We start from the raw sequence: 27,321 nt of genomic DNA on the forward strand, positions 1-27,321 counted from the left end.
CAGCGTGGCGCGCAGCACCAGCGCGAGTGCCCGAGCCCAGCCGCGCAGAGCCACAGCGCTGTGCTGCCTGAGGTCTCCGCGAGCGGCTCGCCATGGCTAGCCCGCAGCAGCAGCCCCCTTACCTGCACCTGGCGGAGCTGACAGCGACCCAGTTCCTGGAAATCTGGAAGCACTTTGACGCAGACGGTCAGTAAGAGCTCCCAACTTCTGATGCCTCTTAGTCCCCGGGGGACCTGCGGTGGAAGGGCAGGGGGCATGGGTCAGTGCGGGTAGTGTGCGTTTCCCCTTGGGCTGCTGGGATCGGGGTTTCGAGTCTGGGAGACATTCAGATGCTTTGGAGACAGCTGTCAGTAACTTTTCCTCCCTGACCGAGGTGGACACAGAGCCCACCGCTTTTGCATTCTCATTCTGGGCAACTTGGAGCTTTCCCAGAGAGGCGGCCTGGGCAGGAAAAGGCACCCCATGATTCCCCCTGCCATCTTCCCCACCTTTCCCTTAAAGATAACTTCTTGCTTCCAACTGCTGTGGCCACAGGTCTCAGAAGCCCACTCATTTCTTCCCTCTGTTCCTCTGTCTGAGTGCTGCTAGCCCCATCACCATTCTGGAAGCTGGGGCACTCGGGGCATCCTGAAGGGAAAGCCTCGGCTCCCTCAGCCTAGTGGCCAGGACCAGCAGTGGAGAATGGCACCTGGGCCTCTTAGCACCCACCTGGGCTTCTTTTGTCTATTTTCCAGCCCCATGGCTGGATTTCCCAATCAGAGCAGCAGTGGGTGTGTTGGAACAGGATTAGGGTGCCAGCCTCCCTATTCTCTCATGATGATAATTCTGGGCTTTTGTTGACTCTGTCTCTGGATGTGGGCAGACTTATAACCTTAAACTGTGTGGTCTTGATGTTGACCAACCCAAAAAGTGCAGTCCAGACCAAATGGCCTTTGGAGATCGTTCCTAGCACTTGGGACTCCAAGCATCTATGGTGGTCTAATTCAGACATACAGGGAAGCCCCACCATAGAGGCTTCTGATGTCGCTGGAGACTTTTTCTCCATCACTTCAAAATAAATAAGCCATCTGATTTCCTTTCCAAGGTCCTGGCATCCAACATGTGCTGGCATCTCAGACCCGTTGGCAGGGTGGTGGCTCAAGGTGTTTATCCTGGGATTGAGAGCGAGGGGGATGGGAGGCACTACCAGGTGGTGGCTCACTCAGTTCTTCCCTCCTCCCTGCTTCACCTCGGCAGAGTGTGGAGGTAGCTAAACAGAGATCCTCTGCTCAGAGTGCTGTGGGGAGGCAAGGGTTAATGTCTAGGGACTTAATGGGTGAAGTTTTGTTTCCTTGGAGGCAATAAAAAAGTGGAAGTAGAGAACTGGGCATCTGGATACCTGGGTAGGATGGTGAACTGTCTGTGAATTTCTGCAGGAGGAGGTAGATTGTTCAATCTGAAAAATGGGGCTAAGGAGAGGTTGTATTTCCATAAAACTTGGTGAAAAGAACTGTAATAAGATTGCAGCCTCTGTATTCCACATGGCATGTACGTCCCCTAAGGATGCTCCTGCCAGTTTATCTGCACCAGAGACTTGCATGATTCAAGGAAAGTTACCAAACAGCCAAGGTTATACCACTGGCCTCCTAGATGAGTCAGCTATAAACAGAGGACTCCACAATTCTACTTTCCCCATTCTGCATGGGGAAACCAATGGCCCTCTCAGTAATCATGCAAAGCCTTGAGCTGATGAACAATCTGAAATATTGTACTTTTCAAAACCGTTGCACCCTATTTGAGTCCCGCTGTGAAGCTTTTGGGCAGGTTCCCCTCCTGCAGATGAGAGAGAGAAAGGAGGCCTGACCTGGGCCAGGTTGGGCAGCAAGTTAGTGGTGGTGCTGGTGCCTGGCCAGTCTTGTTTCCCCACCCAGGTGGGGGTCTGGACACCTGCTGGAGTTGGAAGAGGGGATTTTTCTGTGATGACAGATGCAAATCTCCCTCCCACTTGCCCACAGAAGAGCCCCCAACTTAGCCTCGGAGGCAATGGGCACTTCCTTTTATCCCAGAAAGGGGTCCTTGGCTTGACTGGAGCACCCTGGATCAATGGAGGAGGAAAACAAAGAGGGTTAAGGTGGCAGAGATGGAATCGAGGTGGTATGGAAATGCACATACAGCCAAAATGGGATTCCACTGAAGGATCCAGAGGTAGCTTTGGGGCCACCTTGTTCTGTACCTTCACTTCTGACCTTCTCTGTGTCCATCCCTCCCCTCCTAAATACCTTCAGGCTACAGGTGAGTCCAACAGCTCACCAGGTGGGGTGCCTGGGCCCTCTCTGGCCAACTCTGGCTTCTGTTTGCAACATAGGCTTTCTTCCCAACTCAAAGAGTTTTAGTGCTCACTGCCTTAAAGACCTCTGGAAGGACCCTCCTTTGCAGCTCACAAGGTCCCTGGAGTGAGCTCACTGGAGCCCAGTTAATCACAGCCACCAGAGAGAGTGAGCCACCTCCCCACACCTTCTGGACTCTCTGCTAAACAAAGACAAGGAGACCTTAAGAAATAGCTGGATCCCAGGGAGAGTGGGTTTGGGGGGTAGGAGGCACTGACCCTCACTCAGCCTGTTCTAAAACAGAGGAAGAAACTCATCCTAGTGTCCTTGCCCAGAGAGATTATTTTCAAAATTACCATTAGCCTTGTGGTGGAGAAAAAAAAACGAGCAGGTATTTGGAGAGTGGAGAGTTGGGACTCAGAGAAGCAAAACTTCCTCACAAGATCACACAGCAAAGCAGGAAGGGGCAGGGGACCTGGTTGCCTAGTCTCATGTACCACCCATGACTCCTCCTCAGTGGTTACCAAAGCCAGGCACTGGGAGGGTTCAGATCTTATCACTTGAAGTCAACATCAGGGGTCAGGAAGGTACAACCAACCACCCTATGAGCCAGGTGGGGTCTAGGGCTCTTCTACATGTCACCTCCATGGTGGGAACCCCCACATGTCTGATGCCATTGTTCTGTTGTTTCCTGGTCATTCTTTGCTATAAGACCCAGGCGGCAGAGAGATGCGCAGGTTAAAGTTGACACGCCCTCTCTGAGTGGTTCTGACTGAGGCCACCATTCCATGCTGGTCAAGTTGTGACTCCGAAAAGAAATGCCTTAGTCCTTGTTATCCCTCTAGAAGCAATAAGGAGTGTGGGGAGAAGATGAGTCCTTTCCTAGAGGCAAGTGGACATCCACAGGACCAACTACGGAACCCCACTCCCTCCAAGAATCTACCCTACATAGTTAAAATAGCTAGCCTACGCATGCAAAATAGTATGTGAATGAGGAAACCCATTTACAAGTTCTTCGAAATACTGAAGGTTTGCGGGGAAGAGAATCAGAAAAGTAAACGATGACCATCTCTACAATGGACTCTTATGCAACCAAAAATACTAATGTGGAGCTTTTGTGCTGCCATGGAAAGATGCCCAAGATGTTTGTTTGTTTAACTATAGCAGGAGGATCATAAGTTCAAAGCCAGCCTCAGCAACTTAGTGAACCCTGAGAAACTCTGAGACCCTAAAATAAGCAATATCTGGTACAAAAAAAAAAAAAAAACCTATAGAAGAATACTTTCATGAGGGCATTTTTTTTTTTTTTTTTTTTGGTGGTGGTGCTGGGGATTGAACCCAGGGCCCTGTGCATGTGAGGCAAGCACTCTACCAACTGAGCTATATCCCCAGCCCCATGAGGCCATTTTTATTGTTAATGACATAAGTACATTGGAGAATATTTGGGGAGGGGGGAAAATACCAAACAATAGTGGTTCTCTCTGGAGAGATGAGATCAAATTAAAATAAATAACTTTCTAAGTTAATTTCTGTAACATTTGAAAATTTCACGAGGGCGTGTTTTCTTATACATACAAGAAAACAATAAAGAGGTAAAAAGAAGATAATTTTCTGGACACTTCCCTAAAAGAACATATACACACACCTTCCAGACTCTTATGGGCTTTTTCCACTGCCAAGTGGCCCCCGTGAAGCAGGGGTTCTCTCAAAACCTCTCACGGGGACTTAGCCTGGTTCTTTTTTTTTTTTTAAAGAGAGAGAGAGAGAATTTTATTTATTTATTAGTTTTTTGGCGGACACAACATCCCTGTTTGTATGTGGTGCTGAGGATCGAACCCAGGCTGCACGCATGCCAGGCGAGCGCGCTACCGCTTGAGCCACATCCCCAGCCCCTAGCCTGGTTCTTTATCTGAAGGTCCTCTGAGCCCCATTGCTCTGTAGGACTTTGGAAATTAGGAAGGACCATGCAGAGCTGAGGAGTGCTTCCCTGTCTCTTCTCCTCTTCCTCCAAGCCTAGAGGTCCTAACAGAAGTGCCCTGCAACCCACACACCCCCAAGGACCACCAGCCAGAACCCAGTATCCAGATCTGCCCACCTAGGGTGCTGGTCACTGCTCCTTTTTGTCCCCATAGGGGAAAAGGGAAGGAAAACCGGAACAGCAGCACCTCTCAGAGGTGGGGAGAGGTCTGGACAACTGGTTTTGGGTAAGACAAGTAAGACTCCTGACATATGACCAGGGAAGGCTTGCCACAAAGGATTGCAAGAAACAGAGCAGATATTAAGTATTTACGCAAATACAATATTCACAAGGTAAGTTAACTATTATTCATAAGACAGTCATGGGATTTATAAAAACAGCTATGCCATTAAAGTCAGTGGGCTGGGGGCTGGGAACCAAGACTAAAATCATCTGACAGAGGCTTTCTTCTTACGCTGTTGGGAATCTCTGGGGTCTCTAGACATCTCGGCCCAGCATAATGGGAGGCTCTGAGGCTCTTTAGAAGAACCTCCTGCCCCGACCCCTGGGGTAGTCCTGGAGCCACGTCCCCACCCCTCTTTGCTTTCACCCCCAAGTTTCCAATCCTTTCACTAGCTGTGCCCTTTGGTGTGGGGTATCCATGATGTGCCAGCTCTGCCCTCTGGATGACCATGGTCCTGCCTCTCAGACTGTGACTGCACCAGCCAGGGAGAGGTGCTGGGTCTGTCCCCAGGGAAGTGGCCCAGGGGACAGGTTTTCACAAACAAGACATTTCAGCCTGCCTTGTCTGGGCAGCCACCCGCCAGCTCATGTCCCTGCCCAACTCTTCTTGTTTATTCCCCTTCCATCTTTGAGGCTTTTGCTAGCTGAGCCCTCGGGGAGGTTTCCAGGGCTCAGGAGACCCCTCGGGGAAATCTTCTCCAATACCTAGGGAGCCCGAATTAATAGAGCAGGCACAAGGCTCTTCAAGGAACAGAGCCTCCCCGGGCAGCCCGGCTGGCGTGGCTCCTGGCAGATTGCATCAGATGCCCTCCTTCACCGAGCCAGCCCCATCTGGGGCCTCCAGCTCCGGCCCTCTCCCCTCCACTTTGGCTTTCTGCTGCCTCCTCCCTCACCCAATCTGCCCCATCCTCTGGTCTCCTCCATGCCTGGGGCTCAGCCCAGCATTCAGCAGCCTGCTGTCCACAGGTTCAGGGGACACAGCCCAGCTCCAGAGTCACACTCCAGAAGCAGCAGAGCCCAGGAACAGACTGAAATCCAAGTGTCCAAACATTCATCCAATAGCAGTTGCCCTGGGACTTGTTCTTCCAGAAGCTACTGGGAGATAGGGGTGTGCGCACACGTGCACATACACGTGCACATATGTGTAATTAACAGAGAGAAAAACCCAGACAAATACAGACATGGAGAGAGCTTATGGCCAGGCTGAACAGAAGGCAAAGAGGCTGGTCTGGGCTCTCAGTTAGCCCTGTGACCAAACTCCTTCCCCTTCCAAGTTCCCTTTATAAGGTGGGATTGTTGATGCCCATCTGTTTACCTGGCAGGGTTGTGAAGAAGACCAGGTGAGGTGGGGAGCGGAAAGCTTTGTTTGGTGTGCCTTAGGGAAAGTAATTATAATACTGGGAGTCGATTTCTTGACTCAAAAGGTGGGATTCCAAAGAATGCTCAGGTGGGGGCTGGGGCTGTGGCTCAGCTGTAAAGCACTTGCCTAACACATGCGAGGTGCTGGGTTCATTCCTCAGCACCACATAAAAATAAATAAATAAAGATATTGTGTCTAACTACAGCTAAAAATATACATATACTTTTTAAAAAAAGAATGTTCAGGCTGGAAGTTATGGGGATATTAGCTTTTCAATCAATTTGAACTTGGTTGTCTGTGCAGCCAACAAGTGACCTGACCTCAAGGATGCTTGGATGCCGTGTACTAGGAAGTGCAAAACCGTGTAACTTCCCTCCTCCCACCTCCCTGCCCTACACATTCTGGGGCACTTAGCAGATTGGTGAGCTAGAAGAGACTGGTCACAACATCCAGGCCATGCATTCGCAAACTTAAGATGCAGGAGGGCTCCCTAAAATACAGGTCTCAGAGCCTCCATGGCCCCCAGAAAGATCCAATAGGTCATGGGTGGGGCCTAATGATGTTCATTTCTCACAGACTCTCAAGTGACCCCCATGCTGCCTGTCTAGACCACAATTTGAGAACTATAAATATCTCAGATGTTAGCATGTTAAAGAATCACCTGAGCCAGGTAATAAAACAGATTGCTGAACATCACTGCTCTGGGGAAGAGGAGTCTGATTCAGAAGGTATAGGGAGGGGCCTTGGGCTCTGCATCTCTAACTGGCTCTTGAGTAATTCTGATGTTACTGGTCCACAGACCACACTTGAACAGCAAGCCCTTAGGCATTACTCTAAAATTATCAAATTAGAATCTTCATTTTAATAAGATCCCCAGATAATTTTTCAGCACCTTACAGGTGAGGCCTGCTGCTGCACAGGAGTTCTTAACCTTCACTGCACATTAGAATCACCCGGAGAGCTTGGAAAACACCCCACACCACCAATTAAGTCAGAAGGTCTGGGAAGGGCAGGCAATGGTGTAAACCCTTCCCAGGTGATTCCGGGAACCAGCCTGGGCTGAGAACCGGTACTCTGATGAAAGCAGTTCTGCTGGAACCCTCTGGGCTGAAGGGTTTTCAGAAGACGATTAGAGGAGACAGCATAAACACACACCTTTGGTTCAAGTAAGGTTTTACAATTTCTAGAATGCTTTCACAACATCCTGTTGTGGCTCTTATGATTACTCTATAGAGAGGACATGAGCAGTTATGTCCACTGTAGCGATAAAGAAAACAAGGGGTATTGACTTGCTGAACATGGACAGGCACAGAGCTGGTGGCAGAATTAGACTCAGGAACCTCTTACCTGTTCAACTCTTAGAAAATCTGCATATACGAACTTCAGGGAGAAACAAGCAAACCCTGATAGGGTGGAGCCTCCTTTGGAAAGTCAAGGCTTTCCAAAGTAAAGAAGTGTTGTCCCCCTCTAGATGGGGGAAACTGAGGCACATGATGGTGAAGAATGGAAGCAAGAGGTAGGTTCAGAAAGGACAAAGGGTCCCAGGCTCCCACCCTGCCCCCTCTCCCTCGTGTTCACTTGATGCGGTTTGATAAGGAGGTTAGGAGTGCTGGTTACTATGGTAACCACATCTTTATCAATGCTCATCCTTGTGAGATTTGCTTGGTGGCCAGTCACCCCAACCCCCCCTGTAAGAGGTCCCAGAAAAAAACAGAAAATGTTGTGCCAAACTGCATTTCCATCCCTTGGCTGGGGCACTCGGAAACCGGGGGCTGCAGGTGCGTGGTCCCAGCTTGGAGCTAGGGGCTCATCTGGAACCTTCTGCTGCAGGGGCTTCCTTCTGCCATGCCACCAACCCAGCCCCCGGTCCCCTCACCCTGCCTCTGAGTTCGCTCCTCACCTTTCCTTCCCTCTTCCCAGAGCCAGGGGCTGCTCAGAGAAGACTGCACTGGCCCAATCTGCCCAAGTAGGCCTGGGAGTCACCTCTGGGACATCACCAGCCTTCACTGCACTCCACATGCTCTCAAGTACCAGGTGTAAATTCCTTTCCTTGCTGAGGGTCGGCCTTTCTGCCACCCCACCCAGTCAGAAATAAGCTTCAGGATGGCAGGGCCGCTCTGGCTTGCCTTTGCCCTTCCAGCACCTAGCATATGGCCTGCACAAACGCATGCTCCATAGATGCTGAGTAAGGATTGAAGGAAGGAAGGAAGCCCCAAGCAGGAGTTAGGACACTCCAGTTCTGGTCCTGCCTCACTGTGTGATCCTGAGCAAGTTACGTACCTCCTCTATGCCTCGATTTCTTCTGTCACCAGGAAGATGCTGTGGTGTGAAGGCAGGGACAACTCTGCACATCCCCATGGTCCCCATGGCAACCCACACAGGCCATACACATAGTCAGGCCTCACGTTGTCTGCTTGAAGCAAAGAAGGAAGTCAAAAGTGCTCTGAAAAATGAAAGACTTTGTTGCCGTACCGGGGTTGTGGGCATTCAGAAGTGTCCTGCGGTACTTTGCTGCACTGGCTGCTGGAGTTCCTTGAGGTCATTGAACCTCCTCCCAGCCTTCAAAGGAGATGGAGTAAAAATAAATGCTTATTGTAAGTTGTAACAAGGTCCAGAAAACCCCTGAGGAGAAGGTGACTTCTCTTGGTCTGTGCCTCTCTACTTTTCTCTTTGGGGTTGGAATTGGTCAGAGGAGCCCGCTCTGCCTCCCTCGGCCCCTGCCAATCTTCCCAGCCTGAAGCAAGCGGCCCAAGGCCAAGCCTTCCCTGAGCCAGTGGCTGGCTGAGACTCCAGCCGCAATGGCGATGATGGCTGCAGGCGTTCTTGAGGCTCACTTTGGGCCAGCAATTTAGGCGCATTGTTTGTTATGGTCCCACTGAAGCTTCACAGCAGCCATATGAGCCATATTTTATAATTAAAGAAACTGAGGTATGATAGAGGTAGGAGAAGAACGAGGGACCTTGACAGGAAGGGTCAGGAACTTTGCCAACCCCTGACCTAGTAGGTGAAGGGGCTGGAGGAGAAACAGCAGAGCATCGAGTATGAGGGGGTAGCTAGAAGGAGGGGCAGCCCCACAGAGTAGCATGACACATTGCAGGGGGCAGTACCAGGGACTGAACTCAGGGGCACTTGAAAACTGAGCCACATCTCCAGCCCAAAATTTGTATTTTATTTAGAGACAGGGTCTCACTGACTTGCTTAGCGCCTTGCTGTTGCTGGGGCTGACTTTGAACTTGTGATCCTCCTGTCTCAGCCTCGCGAGCCCCTGAGATTACAGGCGTGTGCCACCGTGCCCGGCAGCATGACCCATTTTGTCGGCTCTGAAGAGCCCTCCAGATACACTCCCCAAACAGACACACCCTCACCCACATGGCTCAGGGTCCAGGTCCTGTGGCCTCTGCTTCATTGAACCAGGATACACATTCTTGGTGCCAGCTCCAAGCCCCCTGCACCTCCCACCACAGCCTCAGGCTTCTGGAAGCTGCAGATGGACCCAGAGCCCAGATCAGCTTTCTACCTCCCTGTCTGACTCTGCAAAGCCTTGGAGAACAAGGACACGACTTGGCCCTCTCAGTCCGGAGGAAGCTGCACCAAAGCTATGGGAGAAAGGCCTGGTCACTGCAGGGAGTGACCAAGGAGACCAAGTGACTTCTTCCTCCAGCCCGCAGCACATCATCAACTGGATAGCTGCCCTTTTGCTCAGAAAGCCCCTTTTCCTCCCCTTTCTTTCTCCCTCCCCAACTCTGGCAGGCCTCATAGGCCATTAAGCTATTACCCTTTTGTGAAATTCCAACTTTCCCAAAAATTTCTGCAGAGGAAGAAAGATGACCACCCAGTCCTGGGAGGGGACTCAAGTCTTTCCCTCCATACATTGCAATCAGACAAAAATGCATGATTTATCTCATGTAACATGTCATACAGTGTTTACTGTAGCATTTTCACTAGAGGGTGCCTCTGTTATTTATTTGGAATTTAAGTTCTCAGGTGGCACTAGGAGGAGAGGCTGAGCCTAACCTCCCACCCCATCCAGAGGCCAGGACGAATGCCCTCAGTTACGTTATTTTTTTGTTATGTCTGCAATTCCAATCTCTCTTGAAGAAGCAGATCGCCCCTTTCCTGTTCAGGTTGAAACTCATCTGTGGGAACCTTGCTCACTGGCTTTAGATCAGATTTGGAACTTGACTTGATCCAGTGGTTTCCTAACTTTGCTGCCCATGAAAATCATCTAGGAGTTAAAAAAAAAAAAATCACAATGCTTAGTTCACACCCCAAGCCAATTACATCAGAATGTCTGGAGGTGAGAGTCAGACACCATGTTTTTTAAAGATCCCCAGGAGAATCCAATCTGCAGTAGTAGTGCCTGGTAAGGCTTGTTTTAGCCCTGATTTCCCTCCCACAAATGCCTCCACTCCAACATAGCATGCTAACCATGGCCATAGCCCCTGGTGCCTGGGCCATCTGGGCTCAAGGTGTAAGACCCAACAGGACCTCTCACCACTTGTGATCTTCTAGCAAGTCAGGCTTTGACCTTGCTGCCTGGTTCTGATCAGTTTGCTTGCACACGGGTTCTGGTAATTGAATGCAAGCAATACCAACATTTTTGCACACTCATAATGGACTGTGTGATTTACATATGAAATCCCATTTCATGATAATAATCCATCCTGCAGATGAGATGGGTTCGATAATTTCCTTTCACCGTGTCCTTCTGTATTCGTTTCTGAGGATTGTCATAAAAAGGACCACAAACTAGATGACCTACACCACGGAAATGTGTTCTCTCACAGTTCTGGAGGCTGGAGGTCTGAAATTGAGGTGTGTGTCTGCAGGGCTGGTTCTTCCTAGGGGCCCTGAGGAAGGGCCGTTGCAAGTCTCTCTCCCAGCCTCTCATTTGTTGGCGATCTGCTGCTTTTCTTGGCTTGTAGATGCAGCATTTAAATCTCTGCCTCCATCGTCACATGACCCTCTTCCCTGTGTCCCTCACATGGCCTTCTTATAAGGATGCCAGTCACTGGGCTTAGAGCCCACCCTAGCCCAGCTTGGTCTCATGATAACTAATGACATCTGCAAAGAGCCTACTTTCAAATAAAATCACATTCTGAGATTCCAGGTAAAGGTGGATTCTGGGAGATCACCCTTCAACTCTATATACCTTTCCAATCCCAGGGGCCTGACTTCTGCCTCCGAGCAGAGCCCTCCACCTGCTAACAAACCCTGATGCAGATGACTGACTCCCACTGAGCCCCCTAGTGCTTTCCCTGAAGGTCACAGGCTGAGGTGGCAGCTCCCAGCTTCCATCCACTTCTGCCAGCTTGAGTCAGATGCTAGTTTCCCCACTGTTCTCTGGCTGAATATCCCAAGGACCCCTGTCAATCTATGCATGGAAATGCCCTGAGGGCGGAACCCATATCCCTCACACTGCTGGCTAAGACCCCTTTGGGGGGATTGGTGGGGAGAAGTTCTACATGAATCCCCCCGCTTTCCTGCCGCACTCCTGTTATACCAACACACTCCCCCTTTAGTCTTACTATTTAGCTGAAGGCACTTATTATTTTTTTCTTTTTTCTGTCTTTACAGGAAATGGATATATTGAAGGTAAAGAGCTAGAAAACTTTTTCCAAGAGTTGGAGAAGGCAAGAAAAGGCTCTGGCATGGTAAGCCCAGCCCCTTTCCCATCATTTCAGGTTGTCTGTGCCCTGACCCATGTGGCCTTGAGCATGGTCTGCTCCTGCGGCATCTGGCCTTGACGCTTCAAGTTTTTCTTTTAATCCTAAGGATAAAAAGAAAAATTATTAGAACACTCCCTAAGAGCACCTTATCTCCATATCTTGGATGTCTGGGATTGAGAGGTGACATAATGGGCCCAGGGTCAATATTCCCCCCAAAAACTACATAGCTGTATTTCTGTGTATGCATGAAACATTTTTTTTTCCTTGGGACAGAGTCCACAGCCTCCCTAAGATGCTTCAGAGGGGTAGGACTTGAGACTGGATGCTCAGGGGTCTTCAGTGTCTGCATGCTAGATCAGTTTCTCAGTCTCAGCGCTATTGATATTTGGGGCTAGTTTTGTTGCAGGGGTGTCCTGTGTGTTGTAGGATGTCCAGCAGTGTGCCTAGTTCTACCCAGGAGAGGCCAGTAGCACCCTCCTTCGAATTCCCCTAGGTGGGGACAGGATGGTCCTCAGTAGAGAACCACCCTTGTAGAGCAGCAGAGGCTGGGATCCTCAGCATGCAGCTGGAGGAAAATGGAGGATTGTTCTGAAGCAGTGCTGGCCAGCCTTGTGCAAGGAGGTGTCTTGAACTTCTGAGCCTGAACTCAGAGACTCCAGATCACAGCCAGGCCCCTTTAGTCAAAGGAATGTCATTTCTGTGTGAAGGTCTGTGATATTGAATAGTTGAGGTGATTGGAATCAGTCTCTTGTGACTCCCATGACTGGTTCTGGAAAGATGGAGCCCACTCCCTCCCACCAGCTCCTTCAGGTCTTTTGAGGGTCTCTCTCCTCTCCCTTGCTGCACGTCTACTGTCCTACCCACTGCTTATTCACGACTCTTCGGGAAGCAGTTCACAGATGAGTCACAATCACCCAGGAGCTCCTGGTTCAAAGCTGAGCAGAGCACCCCAGTGAGAAGAGCAACCCTGGGCTTGCAGGGTCGGAGATGATTCATGGGCTGGTTTATCAATAGTTGTCTCATCGACCCTCATTACTACAATAATGAAGCTTGGATTACAGAAATCAGGGCTTCAAAACTGACACCAGGATCATGGACTAGGCAGAGGAATGTGTTTTAATGGAATGTTTCAAATCTGAAATTTTTCTCTTAGTCATTCCCTTCCTCAGATGGCATCAGGGTGATTTTCAAGTCTGCCAGCAACAATCCCAATTGCTGTCACCCATGACTGAGTCTCAGAACAATTTGTTAAATGGTAGGAAGAATATCAGTCCTGGAAGCAGGAGCCATGAGTTCAAATTCTGGCTATCCTTAACTGGTTGACCTTGAGAGAAGTCATTTCTTAGAGTCTAAGAAGGAGAGTCCACTAACCTCAAAGGGGCCATGGTAAAACTCAAAAGGTTTGACCACATTTGTGATAAATACATAACATCACACCATGCACAGGTGTAAATATAAATACATAAATATTGACCAACACATAAAGATTGGCAAATTGAGACTAGTTCCAAAGGTAAAGGTGGTAGAAGAGATTTAGAAAAGGTCCTTGGAATAGGTAGAATTTCACTAGGAATCTGAAACCCAGGAAATCGACAGATAAGTGAAGCAAAGGCATCAGGTGCCCACGATGGATTCATTACTGATAGGGATGAGGAAGATCTCCTTGGTGCAAATAATCCACAGCATCCCAAACCAGGGGAAGATGTAAAAGCTTCAGGACAGTCTTACATTTTTTAAAAATATTTTTCTTTAGCTGTTGATGGATCTTTATTTTATTTATTTATATGCGGTGCTGAGAATCAAACCCAGTGTCTCACACATGCTAGGTGAGCGCTCTACTACTGAGCTACAGCCCCCGCCCAGGATAGCCTTACATTAAAGACAGGAAGTAATGGGCTAAAGGAACTTAAGTTGTTTTTCTATAGTCAGAATAATTGAATGCACTATTTAAATTGTCCCTCACCATGTAATGACATCTCATATTCCTCCTGGCATAAAACCAGAGTAAGAAATATTGTGGAATTGCTAGTTAGTCTTCAAAGAGAGAAATGAACAATTAAATATTGGGCAGGGGCACTGGATTAATTTAGGTTCTATTACAACCTGTCTCGGTAAAATGTTGGAGCCTCCAAAAATACATGAAAATATGTTCAACAACATTAGCAATTAGGGAAATGCAAATCAAAAGTACACTTGGATTTCATGTCATACTAGTCAGAATGGCAAACCATCAAGAATACAAGTGATAATAAATGCTGGAGAAGATGCAGAGGAAAAGGAACACTTTTACACCTGTTGGTGAGATTATAAATTGGTACAACCACTATGGAAATCAGCACAGAGGTTCCTCAAAAGGCTAGGCATGGAACCACCATATGACCCAGCCATAGCACTCCTTGGTATTTATCCTTAAAAATTAAATTCATCTTACTACAGTGATACGTGCATACCTATGTTTATAGCAGCACCATTCACAATAGTCAAAATCTGGAACCAGCCTTTGTGTCCATCAATGGATGAGTAGATGAAGAAAATGTCACACACGCGCGCACACACACACACACACACACACACACTGAAGTTTTATTCAGTCATAAAGAAAAATGAAATTATGTCATTTGCAGGAAAATGGGTGGAACTTGAGACCATTATGTTAAGGAAAAAAAGCCAAACTCAGAAAGTCAAGGGTCGCATCACATGTTTTCTCTCATACGCAGAAGCTGGAGAGGAAAAAAGAAAAGAAAGGTTTAGGGGGCATCTCATGAAAATCAAAGGGAGATCAGTAGAATAGAGGAAAGGGACCAGAGGTTGAGAGGTGGGAAGGGAGAGGGAAGTCCTGGGGAGTGATATTGGCTAAATTATACTGTTATATCGTGTGCATGTACAAACAACAAATCCCACCATTATGTACAACTATAATGCACCAATAAGAATGTGGGGAAATAAAATTTTAAAATGTTGGGGCCTCAGTTCTCCCATCTGACTAATGGGAAACTCTGAACCCTTCTGATGGAGTTGTGGTTGAATCCATTTTGAAGGCAGTGAATAACCTGGTACAGAGCATGTGCTGCCCCACTTTGAAAATTATGCGACGGAGACTTGAATAAGAAACGACTTGATTGGGAGGGATGGTGACAAGGAAAAGGTCACGGCCCAGATCCCTCAGAGCACTGGCTGTACCAGCTCTGTGCCAGTCAGGACACAGGATGACTCCCGACACTGCTGCACTGAGATCCACAGCTCCCATGCGAGGTGGCAGCAAAATCAGCCCTTGCTCTTTCCACAGATGTCAAAGAGTGACAACTTTGGGGAGAAGATGAAGGAGTTTATGCAGAAATATGACAAGAACTCTGATGGGAAAATCGAGATGGCGGAGGTGAGTGCAGGGACCCAGCGAAGGAAGGGCTGTCTGACCCCTGTGCCTCTCCTGGCCACATGCCTCCTGCCGGGCACCCAAATGAGGGTATAACAATATCCACCAATGAGGCCCTAAGGATATCCACCCTCAGTGCTTGGGGCTGACCAAAGAGAACAAGGACAGCTGCCCCCTGCAGGAGAGCAGCCCTCAGACAAACCAGAGCTGACACCCTTTACACATTTTCCACCCAGGGAAAGAGGAGACTCTACACATTCTCCAGGCCCAGCCAACATGTGATGGGACCTGGGCTCTCAGGGTCAATGCACAAGTGTGGGACAAGCACAACTAAAGGGAGTAGGGAGAGGAAGACAGGTGGACAGGAGAGCTCATGCCCCACCCACCTCAAGGCATCCAAAGGCACAACTATGAAAGATTTATATAGATACATAATTCACACAAATATAAATTACACATATAAGCATAATTTATATACTATGCATAATTTGTATACTTACATGTGTTCATTCATCCATGCATACATACATATACATGCATATGCTTATATACAAACATGTCTGTGGAAAACTCTGGTGATCAGTGTGCCGTTCATGGTCAAGGGGTCAGATGGTGGTATGTGAATGAGGGCATAGCTTCCCCCAGGTAAATTGTTTCAGGTGCTGCTCTAGAGCCCGGTGTCCTAGAAGCCAAGTCTGTGACACCAGTTCAAGTGGATGTGATTCTTTGCAGAAGAACTCTTTTAAGAGAAGGGAAGAAAGGGAATCAGGAAAGGGCAGAGAGGGGGCTGAGTAGGCAGGTGGTGCCTGCCAGAGCCAACCTTGCTACCTCATGGGGAGCTCTAGGGTGTGGATTGTGCCACAGAGTGGGTCCCACCTGTAGGCCACCATGTTGGGCAGTCCTTGGAAGCAAGCTGCCCCTTTCTGGGGAATGAGGAGACCAGGAACCTCCCTGGGTGGGCAGCTCTGGTTTGTCTGAGGGCTGCTTTCGTGCAGGGGGCAGCTAGGAGCAGTGAGCTAGCAAACTTCAGGGCCGCTGAGGGATGGTGCTGCAGCCTGCAGAGCAGCATGAGGTAGGCTGAGGCTGGGCTCTGGCAGATACCACCTGCCCACTTAGCCCCCTCTCTGCCCTTTCCTGACGCACCAGGAGGGGCACCAGAACAGCTGCTGTGGACGTCTGTGCTGCAGTCAGAAAATCCTCAGTCACAAGGGCTTAAACCAGGATCAGCAGACTTTGTAAAAAATATAAATTATTGTAAAATGCTTTAGGGTTTATGGTCCATGCAGCCTTTGTCCAAAACTCTCCAACTCTACCACAGCCGAAAAGCAACCACAGACAAAATGCAAATGAATGTTCCAGTGAAACTTTACAAACAAGCCTTGGGCCGTATTTGGTCCAGGGGTCAGAGTTTACTGACTCCTAGTTTAAACCAAGAGAAGCTCCTAATGACAAAGGTCATGGGCAGGGTTGGTGCTCTGAAAAGGAGGCCAGGGCTGCAGCTCCGCTTCTCTGCAGTTCTCTGCCTCCAAAACACCTTCCTCCTCAACTGGCAGCAAGATGGCTGCAGCAGATCCAGGTACCACATCCAGATCCCACCATGTCCAGCAGAAAGGGCCCCTCTTGGGTGCAAAGAAACCTTTCCCAGTCCCCTCAGCAGTCCTCCCCTCACATTTTATTGGCCAGAACTGGGTCACAGGCCTATCCGTAAGCCAATCACAGGCAGAGGGAGTGGAATTATCACATTTATCTGACTTAGATGATTTGCTAGTATCCACAGGAGGCTGGGAGCAGAGGGGGAAGGCCAGTTGGTGGGCAGCTGGCAGTGTTTACTGCATGAACGTACTTACAATTTTTTAGAATCAAATTGTTGAGGTATTATTTTACATACAATAAATTGCATCCATTTAGAGTGTTAAAATTCTTGAGTTTAGATTTTAGACCATGAGATCACCATCTCAATGGATCAAGATACAGTCATTCTGTCACCCACAAATGTTCCTCCTACCTGAAGCAGGCCATCTCACCCCAGGCAACCACCAAACTGCCCAGTTCTGGGTGCTTGCATGTTAAAGGAGTGTCACTTTCTGTCTGTCCCGTTGCTCCTATCCTAAAGATTGCAGTAAAAGAACAATCTTCTTCCCCTTTGAAGGGCAGCCAGTAAAAACGTGGCCTCCACACTGCCCCTCCACTGGCCCCGTCCATCCTTCCTGTGGAAACTCTGCTTCCCTCCTGAGGTCCCCCCTTAATGTTGGTGTTGCTCTGTGTGTCTCCAGCTGGCGCAGATCCTGCCAACCGAAGAGAATTTCCTCCTGTGCTTCAGACAGCACGTGGGCTCCAGCGCTGAGTTTATGGAGGTGAGACTTTCTCTCCAGGTATTGGGACCAGCCTTCCTCCTGTGTTCAAAGCCAGGCCCACATTCATGCCCACGAAGGGTCCCTGGGAGACGCTAAACCCCTTAGAATTCTGCCCCTCGGGGTGTGGTCCATGGCCTGGCCCCGCAGCATTAGTACCACCTGGGTGCTTGTCACCTGGGTGCTTGTCACAAAGGCAGACTCCCTGCGCCGCTGAATCAGAGCTGACATTTGAACAAGATCCCCAGGTGGCGTGTGCTTGCTAAAGTGTGGGGATCGAGATGAAAAGTTTGGGTCAAAGACAACTGGGGCGTGCTATGTGCCTGCATCTCCCCTTTGGGGATGTATGGTGGCATTTGCAAATGATATCAGACTGAAGACTCTTGTTTCATTCAGCCTGGCTCCAGCTCATCCTACCACCGCTACCCTTCCTGTTAGAGTGGAAGTCAGAGTTCCAAGGTTTGGGAAGGACAGACTTATGTGCCGGTCTAAAGCTGGAAAACCCCAGTGAGAACGCCAGTTTCCAGTGTCTTCTGGATTTGATCTTTGACTGTGGTCTGGGCTCCAGCAACCCCCTTAAAAATGAGCATTGCCCCTTTGCAATAAGAATTGCACACAAAACTCAAATGTCTTTTGAATAACATTCAAGGATAGATGGAACCACATAAAACTGCTGATATTGAACTGCTTTTTGACATGTAAAAATTGGAAGTTCTGGATGGTTCAATCCATATTACTAATCCTGATATCCAGCCAATTACCAATTATTTTTTACCATTTTTCTGGGACTTCGCACCCAAGCCATTCATAACGTATGTCTCTCAGAGTGAAATCCAACCTGTTCCCACCGTGAAAACTATGTGTTCTGATACTCAACGACCATCTTCAACGAGACTCGGAGTTGCCATTCACTAGGTAAAATCCATTCCCAGTCACCAGGAATCCCTTCCCCATGATTTACTGCTGAGAACAACAGCAGAGCCAGCCCAGAAACCCACACAGCAGCGACCTCCCCGCAAGGATACAAAGTCGGTGAGAAAGAACCAATTCTCAAGGCGGAGAGTCATTTTTAAGAGCAGTTTGCCTAAGCATCAGATATGGGTTTAATTTTATGGTGCTTTAAAGGATTCTCTCCAGTTTTTCTGAGATGGAAAGATCCCATAAGCTGGTAATTGATATTCTGGATTCTGTCTTGGTTGTTCTTTTGACTTTGGGGGAGATAAGTACAGCTTATTCTTCTAATTGGGGGGGTCCTATTTTTATGAGTGTCCATTTTTCTGTCCAAAGAGAAGGGACTACTGTGTCTGACCCCTCCTTTCCCTGTAGAGAAGTGGACAAAAATTGACCTCTCCTCCATCTCTGGTCCGAATTGGGATGAGGATAGCTTTCAGGGAGCAGAGATGCTTTCAGAGGAGCAAAAAGCTTCTCTCCCCCTCCCTCCTCAAAATTATTAGTATTTTATCTCTGTGTAGTTGGCATGATTCCATATTCTTACACACTTTTATTCTTCTAAGCCCCAGCATAACTGTAGAACAAGCACCCTCCACCACCACACCTCCTGGGACCCCATCTTCCTGCAGTACCAATCCCTTTTGGGGTATCTATTCTTTCTGTTTTTATCAGCCAGAAACAGGAAATGGTCCTTCCAGAGCCCCAAAAGCCTTGTGCTCTCAGCTCCTGACCCGCTGCTCAGCACAACATTTTGACTTCTAATTTTAGGGACACCTCAGGACTTCTTTGAGATTTCACAAAGCCCGGGTCTCTTGAACTCTTTTCCTTGAATGAGAAGAGAATAAGGACACCCTGATGGATGGGCACCAGGCGCTGGCAGGGAAGAGAAGTCAAGAGTGAGAGCCCACAGCCAGCTGCGGTGGGGGTGGGTCTGGGGAGGGAGGTCAGGCCTGCTGACAGGATCAATCAGAAAAGCAGTCTGGGGATGCTCTGTTCTGTGGAGGATTGGGGTCCCCGCAGGTCACCTGCCTTTTCAGTATCTTGGAGTTTGTCTGCTTCATTTCTCAGTCAAGACTTCACTAAGGAGCTAAATTCTAATGCTCTAAATACCTGCAGGTGGTTGGTGAAGTCATACTTGGAAGCCTGCACATATCTCTTAGTGCCTTTTTCAAGGGTGGGTTTTCTGGGCACAGGAAGGCATGTTTTGGTGGAACCCAAGGTATTTTTTTTTCTTCAGAGAAAACAAATTTGCCTAATCAAATACCATCTACCAAAGTTGTCTACAGCACATTAACTCTTTTGCTGGAATTTGTTCCTGTTTCCTAGCTTTGAAAAATCAGGACCAAATTTCCTGAGCCCTGGCGCTGATGCACCATGAAAATCACACCCCTTGTTTGATGTAAAAGAAAGACTTTAAATTATCCATAAATGCTGACACTCCTGTCAACACAGGGAGGGTGTGTGGAGAAGTGGGGGAAGCCAGAGATAAAGTTCAGGAAACAGGATTGATGGCTGTCAGAAAACCAAATCTAGCCAGTGTTCAGGTGTGCAATTTGGAGCCAAGAGGGGATAGAGGGAAGAAAAGTCAAGAGAACAAAACTTGAAAGAGAATCTAAGAAATAAGAAATCCAAGACACCAACCTAATCCCAAGATTTAGGGGAACAGAGCTCCCTGGGCCTCTTGGCCAGACATGGGTAGCACCTTCTGCCCTGAACCTCCATCTCAAGACATTCACTCTTCTCCACCAGAGGACTTCGGTAAAAGGCTGGGGTCTCAGTGCATGTGCATACAGGACCAGACTTTCCTAGGATATTGTGTTAGTCATCTATTGCTGCGTAACAAATTATCCCCCAAAGCACCCTTAAATAAGCATTTATTATCTCACAGTTTCTATGTTGGGAAATTTAGGGACAACTTAGCTGGGTGGCTCTGGCCCAGAATCTCTCACAAACTGCTGGTCAGGATGTCAGCTGTGCTGAAGTCCCCTGAAGACTTGACTGGGATTAGGAAATATGACATCTCCACAGAGGCTCCTTCACAGGACTATTGGCAGGAAGGCTTGGTTACTTACTACTTGGGCCTTTCTGTAGTGCTGAATATCCTCATGACACTGCAGCTGGCTTCCTCCAGAGCAAGTGACCCAAGAGAGTGAGAGAAGGAAGCTGCCATACCTACCTTTTATGACCTAGTCCCAGAAGTCACACACTCTCTTATCTGCCATATTCTATTCATTAGAGGTGAGTCACTCAATCCACTCTACAGCCAAGGAAGGAGAACTAGGTTCTACCTTTGGAAGGGAGGTAAAGAACTCTGAATATCTTAAGACCATGGCTACTGTGTTTGTGTCTCCTGCGTAATGTCTGTTCCTGCTCCAGCGGACAGAACAGAGAGGCAGTCAAATCCATGTCACTGCTGCCTCTCTGAAGACTACAGTTTCTATGTTCAGAAAGTTGTGCCTGATTCCAATAGACACCAAATTGAGACTCAGATCAGAACCCACAATCAGTGTGGGATGAGATCCATCCAGGGGGGCATCTGACTGGGCAGGCATTTGTCACATGCCCACTTGTGGACATGGGGTCAACCTCCCTGAACCATATGGATTGATAGGGGGTTTCCTATTTTAAAAGGATGTTTTTAATCATAAGGTAGGGGAGTGACTTTAGTCATACAAAAGAAACTGATTACCAATTCTGCTTCACCATCAGATACGGCTGCCATGTGGTGGAGGGATGGAGGAGGGGGCACAGTGAGCCCGTTCATTCCCTTACCAGGGAGCTCTTCCCCTTACTTCCAGCCTCCACCTGGTATGGGAAGCTTTCAGAGCAGAAAAAAGATACCCACGTGCCCAGAACAAAAATAAGATCCACTAGATCCCCATTCTAGACCTGGTAGAAGCCACTTGGTTTAACACCTTAGAAAACATCAACACCAGTTACAAGTTGATCCAAAGAAGGACCCAGTCCTGCATCAAGTTAGAGTAGGGTGACCTTGTTCAAGCAGTTTTCTCCTTCTCTGTGTGACCTTGACTAAGACACTTCCCCTCATTTCCTCCTTTGTAACTGGGCTAGACCATCCCTATGTCCTCATTCTACTCCTTCAATAAGATCCTGCCTGTTACATTAAGGAGAAATGGAAGGAGGCATGTAGGTTTGATACATCGTTATGAACAGGCTGACATTCCCCTTGCAGGCTTGGCGGAAGTATGACACCGACAGAAGTGGCTACATCGAAGCCAATGAGCTCAAGGTAGGATGAGCCTTGGGGAAGGTATGGAGAATGTGGAGAATGAGCCAGAGGCTGGAGTGGCCACGGGTTTAAGGAACCTGGGAAGGGCGGGGACGTTGGACCAGGAGCATGGATTCATGGCCTGCTTAGGAGTACTTGAGCTTGGCACTGGATTGTTGGACTTGTTCGGAGAAGCCCTGTAAAATCAGTAACATGGAGCTGTAGGGCCACAGAGTTCAACCACCCCATGCTCCTCTCCACCCTGGAACCCAGGACAGGCATCCTGGAGGCAATTCCAGAAAGATTGGTCTTCTGCCATGTAGTGGAGGGTACATCCATCCCTAAATTCCTCTGGGCAACCACTGATCTTGGGGCACTGGTGAGCCCTGTGTGACAGAGCCAGTCTCTACCACCTATTGCATGGGAAAAGGTTGCAGCCAGAAGCTACCTAAGGTCTTTAAGTTCACTGCACAAGTGTTAAAGATCAAGAAATTATGAGGGACATAAGCTACATAACTGGTAGACCTCAAAGAACAATGTGAACTGTCTGAATGAGGGACTAGAATAGTGAGTCAAGCTCTGAAGAGGCCTTTTGTGTTCCAGGGATTCCTGTCGGACCTGCTGAAGAAGGCCAACCGGCCATATGATGAACCCAAGCTCCAGGAATACACCCAAACCATAGTGAGTGAACAGAAGTGTCCCCCCTCCCAGGGGTGAAGGCCACTAGAATCCTGGTGTGCAGGGTCTTTTGTTTGCTGGTTCTTCTGGCCTGGGTGAAGCAACTCACAGTGGCAGCTATCAATAGGGATGTGAGTTCATGCCCCACACATCCTTCAAGATCCCCACTAAGCTGACTTCTGGGCCAGTGTGAGCTGGAGGGGTCGGGGTGGGGGCAATCTGTTTCCCTGACAAGCCCTGAGGCCCAGGAGAGGATAAACCTGGAGAGGTTGGGCCTTTGGTGTTGGCTGGTATCCCTCCACCACCCCTCTCCCTGAGAAGGGGAGAGAAGAGCAGGAACCAAGGCCCTGCTGTCCTTTCCAGTCACTGGTTGAGACCATGTTGGTCCCTAGCCTCCAGGTGACCTGAGAGGAGGCATGAGCACACTCTGCCTTCCTCCCCCTCTTCAGTGGAAGGAGGTGGCAGGTCAAGGCCCCATATGAGAGACGGTCAAAGCAAATAACGCCAGCCCCTCTTTCTGTCCCCAACAGCTACGGATGTTTGACTTGAATGGGGATGGCAAACTGGGCCTCTCAGAGATGTCCCGGTAAGTGCCTGCCCTCACCACTGTGACACCTTGAACAAGACTTCCTGTCTTCCATTCCCATTGCCAAGATGGCGGGGTGGAATGAGTGGCAGGTCCAGGTATCAAGAAGCCCAAAACATGGGCTGGGGATGTGGCTCAAGCGGTNCCCAAGCCCTGGCCAGAAGGGCTCAATTTCATCTGTGGGAAGAGATCAGCTCTCCAGAGGGGCACTGGGCCATGTGGTTCCTTCCTGCAGCATCTTCTGCTCTGTGATTACACAAGTGTCCTCCTCTATCCATGGCCTGAGGAGCCCAAGGGTTTGGCTTCTTTAAAGTGCAGCAAAGAATAGTTAGAAGAGGCTGATGAAGCTAAATGTGATCACGTTGGAGACAGAGCCAGTTGGCTGCACTAGAATCAGTGCTGGGATTGTGATGACCTCCTCCACACACACCCCACACCACGCCCATGTGACTCTGTGGTCTTATCCATGACCAAAGGGTCGGAGGTAGACTTCATTTATTTATGTTGGAACCCAGGCCCTTGCACATGGTAGGCAAGCACTCTGCCACTAAGCTACATACCCAGCCTAGGAAATTGACTTGAAATAGCCCCCAGACTCAAGGAGCTAATTAGATGCTTCTGGAACCTCATTTATATATATTCATGAGAAAAGGCTTGTCCTGAACTGCCTGGTTCCTGCACTGGCTGGTGGACAGAGTGACACATTATTCTATCATTACATGGTCTGAATGCCTCTTTTGTACAAAGTAACAGGAAGGATAGATCCTCGGGATAGACCCCTGGAATGGATCCGGGCTGCGGGAAGCAAAAGGCAAGGCCGGGTGCAGGGGCTTGGGTTTCAGAGCTCTGAGCTGACTCTCTGCTGCCACCTCCAGGATGGAAGTGGCTACATTGATGAGAATGAGCTGGACGCCCTTTTGAAGGATCTGTATGAGAAGAACAAGAAGGTAAGCAAGTGAACCAGAGGCCTGGGCCAGGTGCCCCGGGGAAGGTACCTCATAGAAGGGAGATCATGCAATCCCTCTGTGACTCACTTATTTCACTCAGGGTAATGTCCTCAAGGTTCATTCGTGTTGTAGTGTGTCAGAATCTCCGTCCTTTTGCGTATGGAAACTACATTTAGTCTGTCCATTTCTCACCTATGACACTTGCTTCTATTTGTGGGCTCTCACCAATAATGCTACAAAGCAATGACAGTTTTGACACAGCCCAGCTTGTGGCAGTGTTAGCCAAATTGCCCCCCACACACACACAAAAAAAGACTTTTGACATAGAAATTTTGGAGGGCAGGGGCCACTGGGAAGGAGGGAGCAGCTATTCTGAATTGATTCAGTACAGAATCCAGAGCTGGGGAAGGAGTTAAAAGGAGCCACCGAGGAGTTTGTTCATCTCAAAGAAAAGGCTGAGAAGTGAAGTTCACTCTTTTGCCTGGGGTTGGCTCTTGGGCATCCTGCAGACACCCCCAGTGGGCTCACCCTGGTGCCCTGGTTGAGGGGTCAGAGAAAACTGCAACTAGGAGACCAGGCCTTTGCAGTTGTCTTTCTTCACCCCCTGGAAAATGTCTTTCACAGAGCAAATGGTTTTTCTGCTTTCCTTAATTAGACGTTGCAAGCTCTATAATTCCTTGAGTTGTCTGACTGCCTTGGCTGCCAAGCAAGAGCTAAATTTAATGCTCAATTTCAGGAAAAAAATTTTTTCTGCAGCCTTTGAGTCTATCTGTCTTTCCAAGTGCTTTCTGATCTCTTTATCTTCATCTTGAATATCATCCTTCATTTATTTCATGTTGCAGTGTGTGTGTGTGTGTGTGTGTGTGTGTGTGTGTGTGTGTCCTACAAGTCCTTTTAGAAAGAGGCAGAAAATATAAGGAATCAAAGACTTCCTAGGAAGAAGGAAATCCTTACCAGGTATGTGAACTGGTACCATAACCCAGTAGAAAATTAGGCACCCCCTAGGTGTCCAAGGAATGCTGGCACCTTAATGGAAAATGTCTTTAACTGTAATTGAATTAATGAGGCACAATTATTCTTCATAAGGCCCTGTCTGACACCTGAGGTTGATAAACCCTGAGGCATGCATTACATTTCAGAGTGACCTGAATTTCCTGGTCATCAACTTGCTAGGCTTTTTCTTGACTAAGAACCATGCATAGACTTGCACAGACCCCACATATGAAACAAAGACAAATATTTGGGTGTCAGGATTCAGAAACAACTCTGAAGGTTAGAGGATGGGATATTAATGAAGCTGTTTACCTGAGAGCCTTCCACCTGGACCAGGCCCTAGATTTGGCACCTGGGGATGGAGAGAATGAATCAGTAGAGCAAGCTGCATGACTAACGGAACAGCACCTGAGTTGGGAAAGGAAAGGCCATTTGTGGTGAGCTCACATGGTAACGCAATTCCATTTTGATGGTGCCTGCACAGACTATGATAAAGTTTCTGAGCTGATTAATGTTGGAGGCTCCTAAAGGGACAGGCTGATGGGATTGGACTTCAGTATTTCTTAACATACCAAAGGCCATGGCAACTCACTAACGTCTTCCCCAGTGTCAAGCAAAACTTTGAGACATAGCAGCCCCTCCCTCTAGGACACAAGGTCTCTCCACTGCCACATTTCACCATGGGAGTTTTCTCAAGCATGGGGTTGATAATGCAGGGTCCCTTCCTTAGTTCCTGAGTGGCAGACAGCCAAGGCACACTCCAGTGTTATGAATCAGGTGACATTTCCAGGGACTTTACAACTTTAGGAAAGATGTCCCCCAGACTAGAGATGCTTGCAAAGTGCCCTTGGACTGGGTGGTGGTACAAAACCAGAAATCAGTTATGTGGGGGGATGTCCCTAAACAACAATGAATAAGACTGAACTTTGGGAACTGAAAAAGAGGTGATCAAGGACAGGTAAGCCAGGTAAATAATTAGGTAGACTTCAGGGCTCAGAGGACAAACTAAGGATATTTATGACAAGTTGGTCCAACCTTTTAGTGAGTATCTTAGTCTTTATGCCTCCGTTTTCTTATAGCAGAATGGAGAGAGAGTTTTTTTGTTTGTTTGTTTTATGTATCTGCCAATGTTTTCAATACGGAAAGAGAGAGAGAGAGAGAGAGAGAGAGAGAGAGAGAGAGAGAGAAATACCAGAAAGAGAAGGGAGGCAGGATCAGGAAGGAAGAGTAAAGGTAGTAAAAAGGAAGGAAGGGAAATCGAGTTTAAGTGATATTTCCAGTGTTGATGGTGACCTTGCTATATTTCAGACCCACTGGTTGTTTGTATTCAAAGCAATTATTTCACACACCATACATTCAACATAAGGCATGTCAGGTGTAGTATTGTTTAATTTTGGTCTCCGTTTTCCATGAGTGTATGTTCATGGATCACCTTAGAGGCCCACAAGAAGCCAGTGAACAAGAAGTGGGATGGTGAGTTTTGTTTGTGGTGGAGACATGGGGGAGACTTAGGGAATTATGGTCCAGACCACCTGGAAATAGACCAGGGAGCTTTCCTGGCCATCCCTCCATCACCTGTGGGGACCGAGATTTGCTCTGAGTAAATGCAGCCCCGTGAGATGGAGGGATGCTTACAAGTTATGCACAGATAGCAACCAGCATTGTGATGGATACCCTTTTTTGAAGTGCGTGGCACAGGTTCTGTACCAAGTGTTCACGTTCTCTCCTCCCTCTAATCATCTAACACCTCAATGAGGCACCCACTTCACAGGTGAAGCAGCTGAGCCTCAGAAAAATCCGACTCTCCCCAAAGGAATGCAGCCAGTGAGTGAGAGGGTTTTAACCCAGGTCTGTCTGGATCCAAAGCCTGGGCTTTGTGTCCCTGTGAGCCACTTGCCCTGGGATGGGAAGAAAGTCTCAGGCCAGTGTGTTTATGAATGCGCAGGAGGGCTCCTTGGGGTGGGGCCCTTCGCCGAGCCTGCTCTCACCCTCTCCTTCCATCTCCTAGGAAATGAACATCCAACAACTCACTAACTACAGAAAGAGCGTCATGTCCTTGGCCGAGGCGGGGAAGCTCTACCGAAAGGACCTGGAGATTGTGCTCTGCAGCGAACCCCCCATGTAAAGGGGAGGCAGGAGCTGATTCCCCACCTCCCGCAAACCCTGCCCCTGCTGTCCTGATCCTTCTCCCCAGACCCAGAGATTGTGAGCGCCCCTCCCCCACCCCTGCAACCTGCACACCACCAGCCTGCAGAGCGGGACAGGAGAGATGGAGGCCGGGCGGCCAGGGGCCTCTTTGAGCCCGGCCAGGCACAGAGCGCTGCCCTCGCGGATCGCCAACTGCATGGAAGGTGGGTGGGGGCCGGGGTGGAGCTTCCCTCGTTCTCTCTGCTGTGATGCATGAGCTCATTCGCTGTACGATTTAGGCTTCTCGGTCCAACGGAGCGCGCGCCCCTCCCCCTCTCGCTGCCCCGCCTTTCCCTGGGCCACGCCCACCCCGGCTCCGGCTCCGCCCACCGCCTCGGTATTGGGGTCGCTGTCTCCCGGAGCTCCCGCTGCGGAGGGCCTCTGCCCTCTCCTCGCCTCCTGTACGTGCGTGCTCCCTTTCTCTTGGGTTTCTGGTCTTCTGTTTACCAAAGAAGAGTTTACAGACAATAAAGTGCAAACATTCTGCGGTG

The 27,321-nt window shown here is 48.8% G+C and overlaps 1 protein-coding gene and 1 non-coding gene across 2 annotated transcripts; one reads left to right on the top strand and one right to left on the bottom strand.

Moving 5' to 3' along the window:
• Window positions 1-27,321, top strand: Calb2 (calbindin 2). Its single transcript, XM_048792417.1, has 9 exons — window positions 1-186; window positions 11,444-11,520; window positions 14,822-14,911; window positions 17,182-17,262; window positions 21,404-21,460; window positions 22,043-22,120; window positions 22,648-22,703; window positions 23,479-23,650; window positions 26,652-27,321. The coding sequence occupies exons 1-9, from the start codon at window positions 93-95 to the stop codon at window positions 26,766-26,768; spliced, it is 822 nt and encodes a 273-aa protein (XP_048648374.1). The 5' UTR covers window positions 1-92; the 3' UTR covers window positions 26,769-27,321.
• Trnav-cac lies at window positions 3,624-3,696 on the bottom strand. The gene has a single exon. It is a non-coding gene; the product is annotated as a tRNA-Val (tRNA).

The sequence above is a fragment of the Marmota marmota genome, unplaced genomic scaffold (assembly GCF_001458135.2).
Source record: "Marmota marmota marmota unplaced genomic scaffold, marMar, whole genome shotgun sequence".
Taxonomy (NCBI): Eukaryota; Metazoa; Chordata; class Mammalia; order Rodentia; family Sciuridae; genus Marmota; species Marmota marmota.

Coding starts and splice junctions, on each gene's coding strand:
- Calb2 (XM_048792417.1), top strand. CDS start 93: ATGGCTAGCCCGCAGCAGCAGCCCCCTTACCTGCACCTGGCGGAGCTG. Junction 14,912..17,181: donor GGAAAATCGAGATGGCGGAG/GTGAGTGCAGGG, acceptor GTGTGTCTCCAG/CTGGCGCAGATCCTGCCAAC. Junction 22,704..23,478: donor GGCCTCTCAGAGATGTCCCG/GTAAGTGCCTGC, acceptor TCCTCGGGATAG/ACCCCTGGAATGGATCCGGG.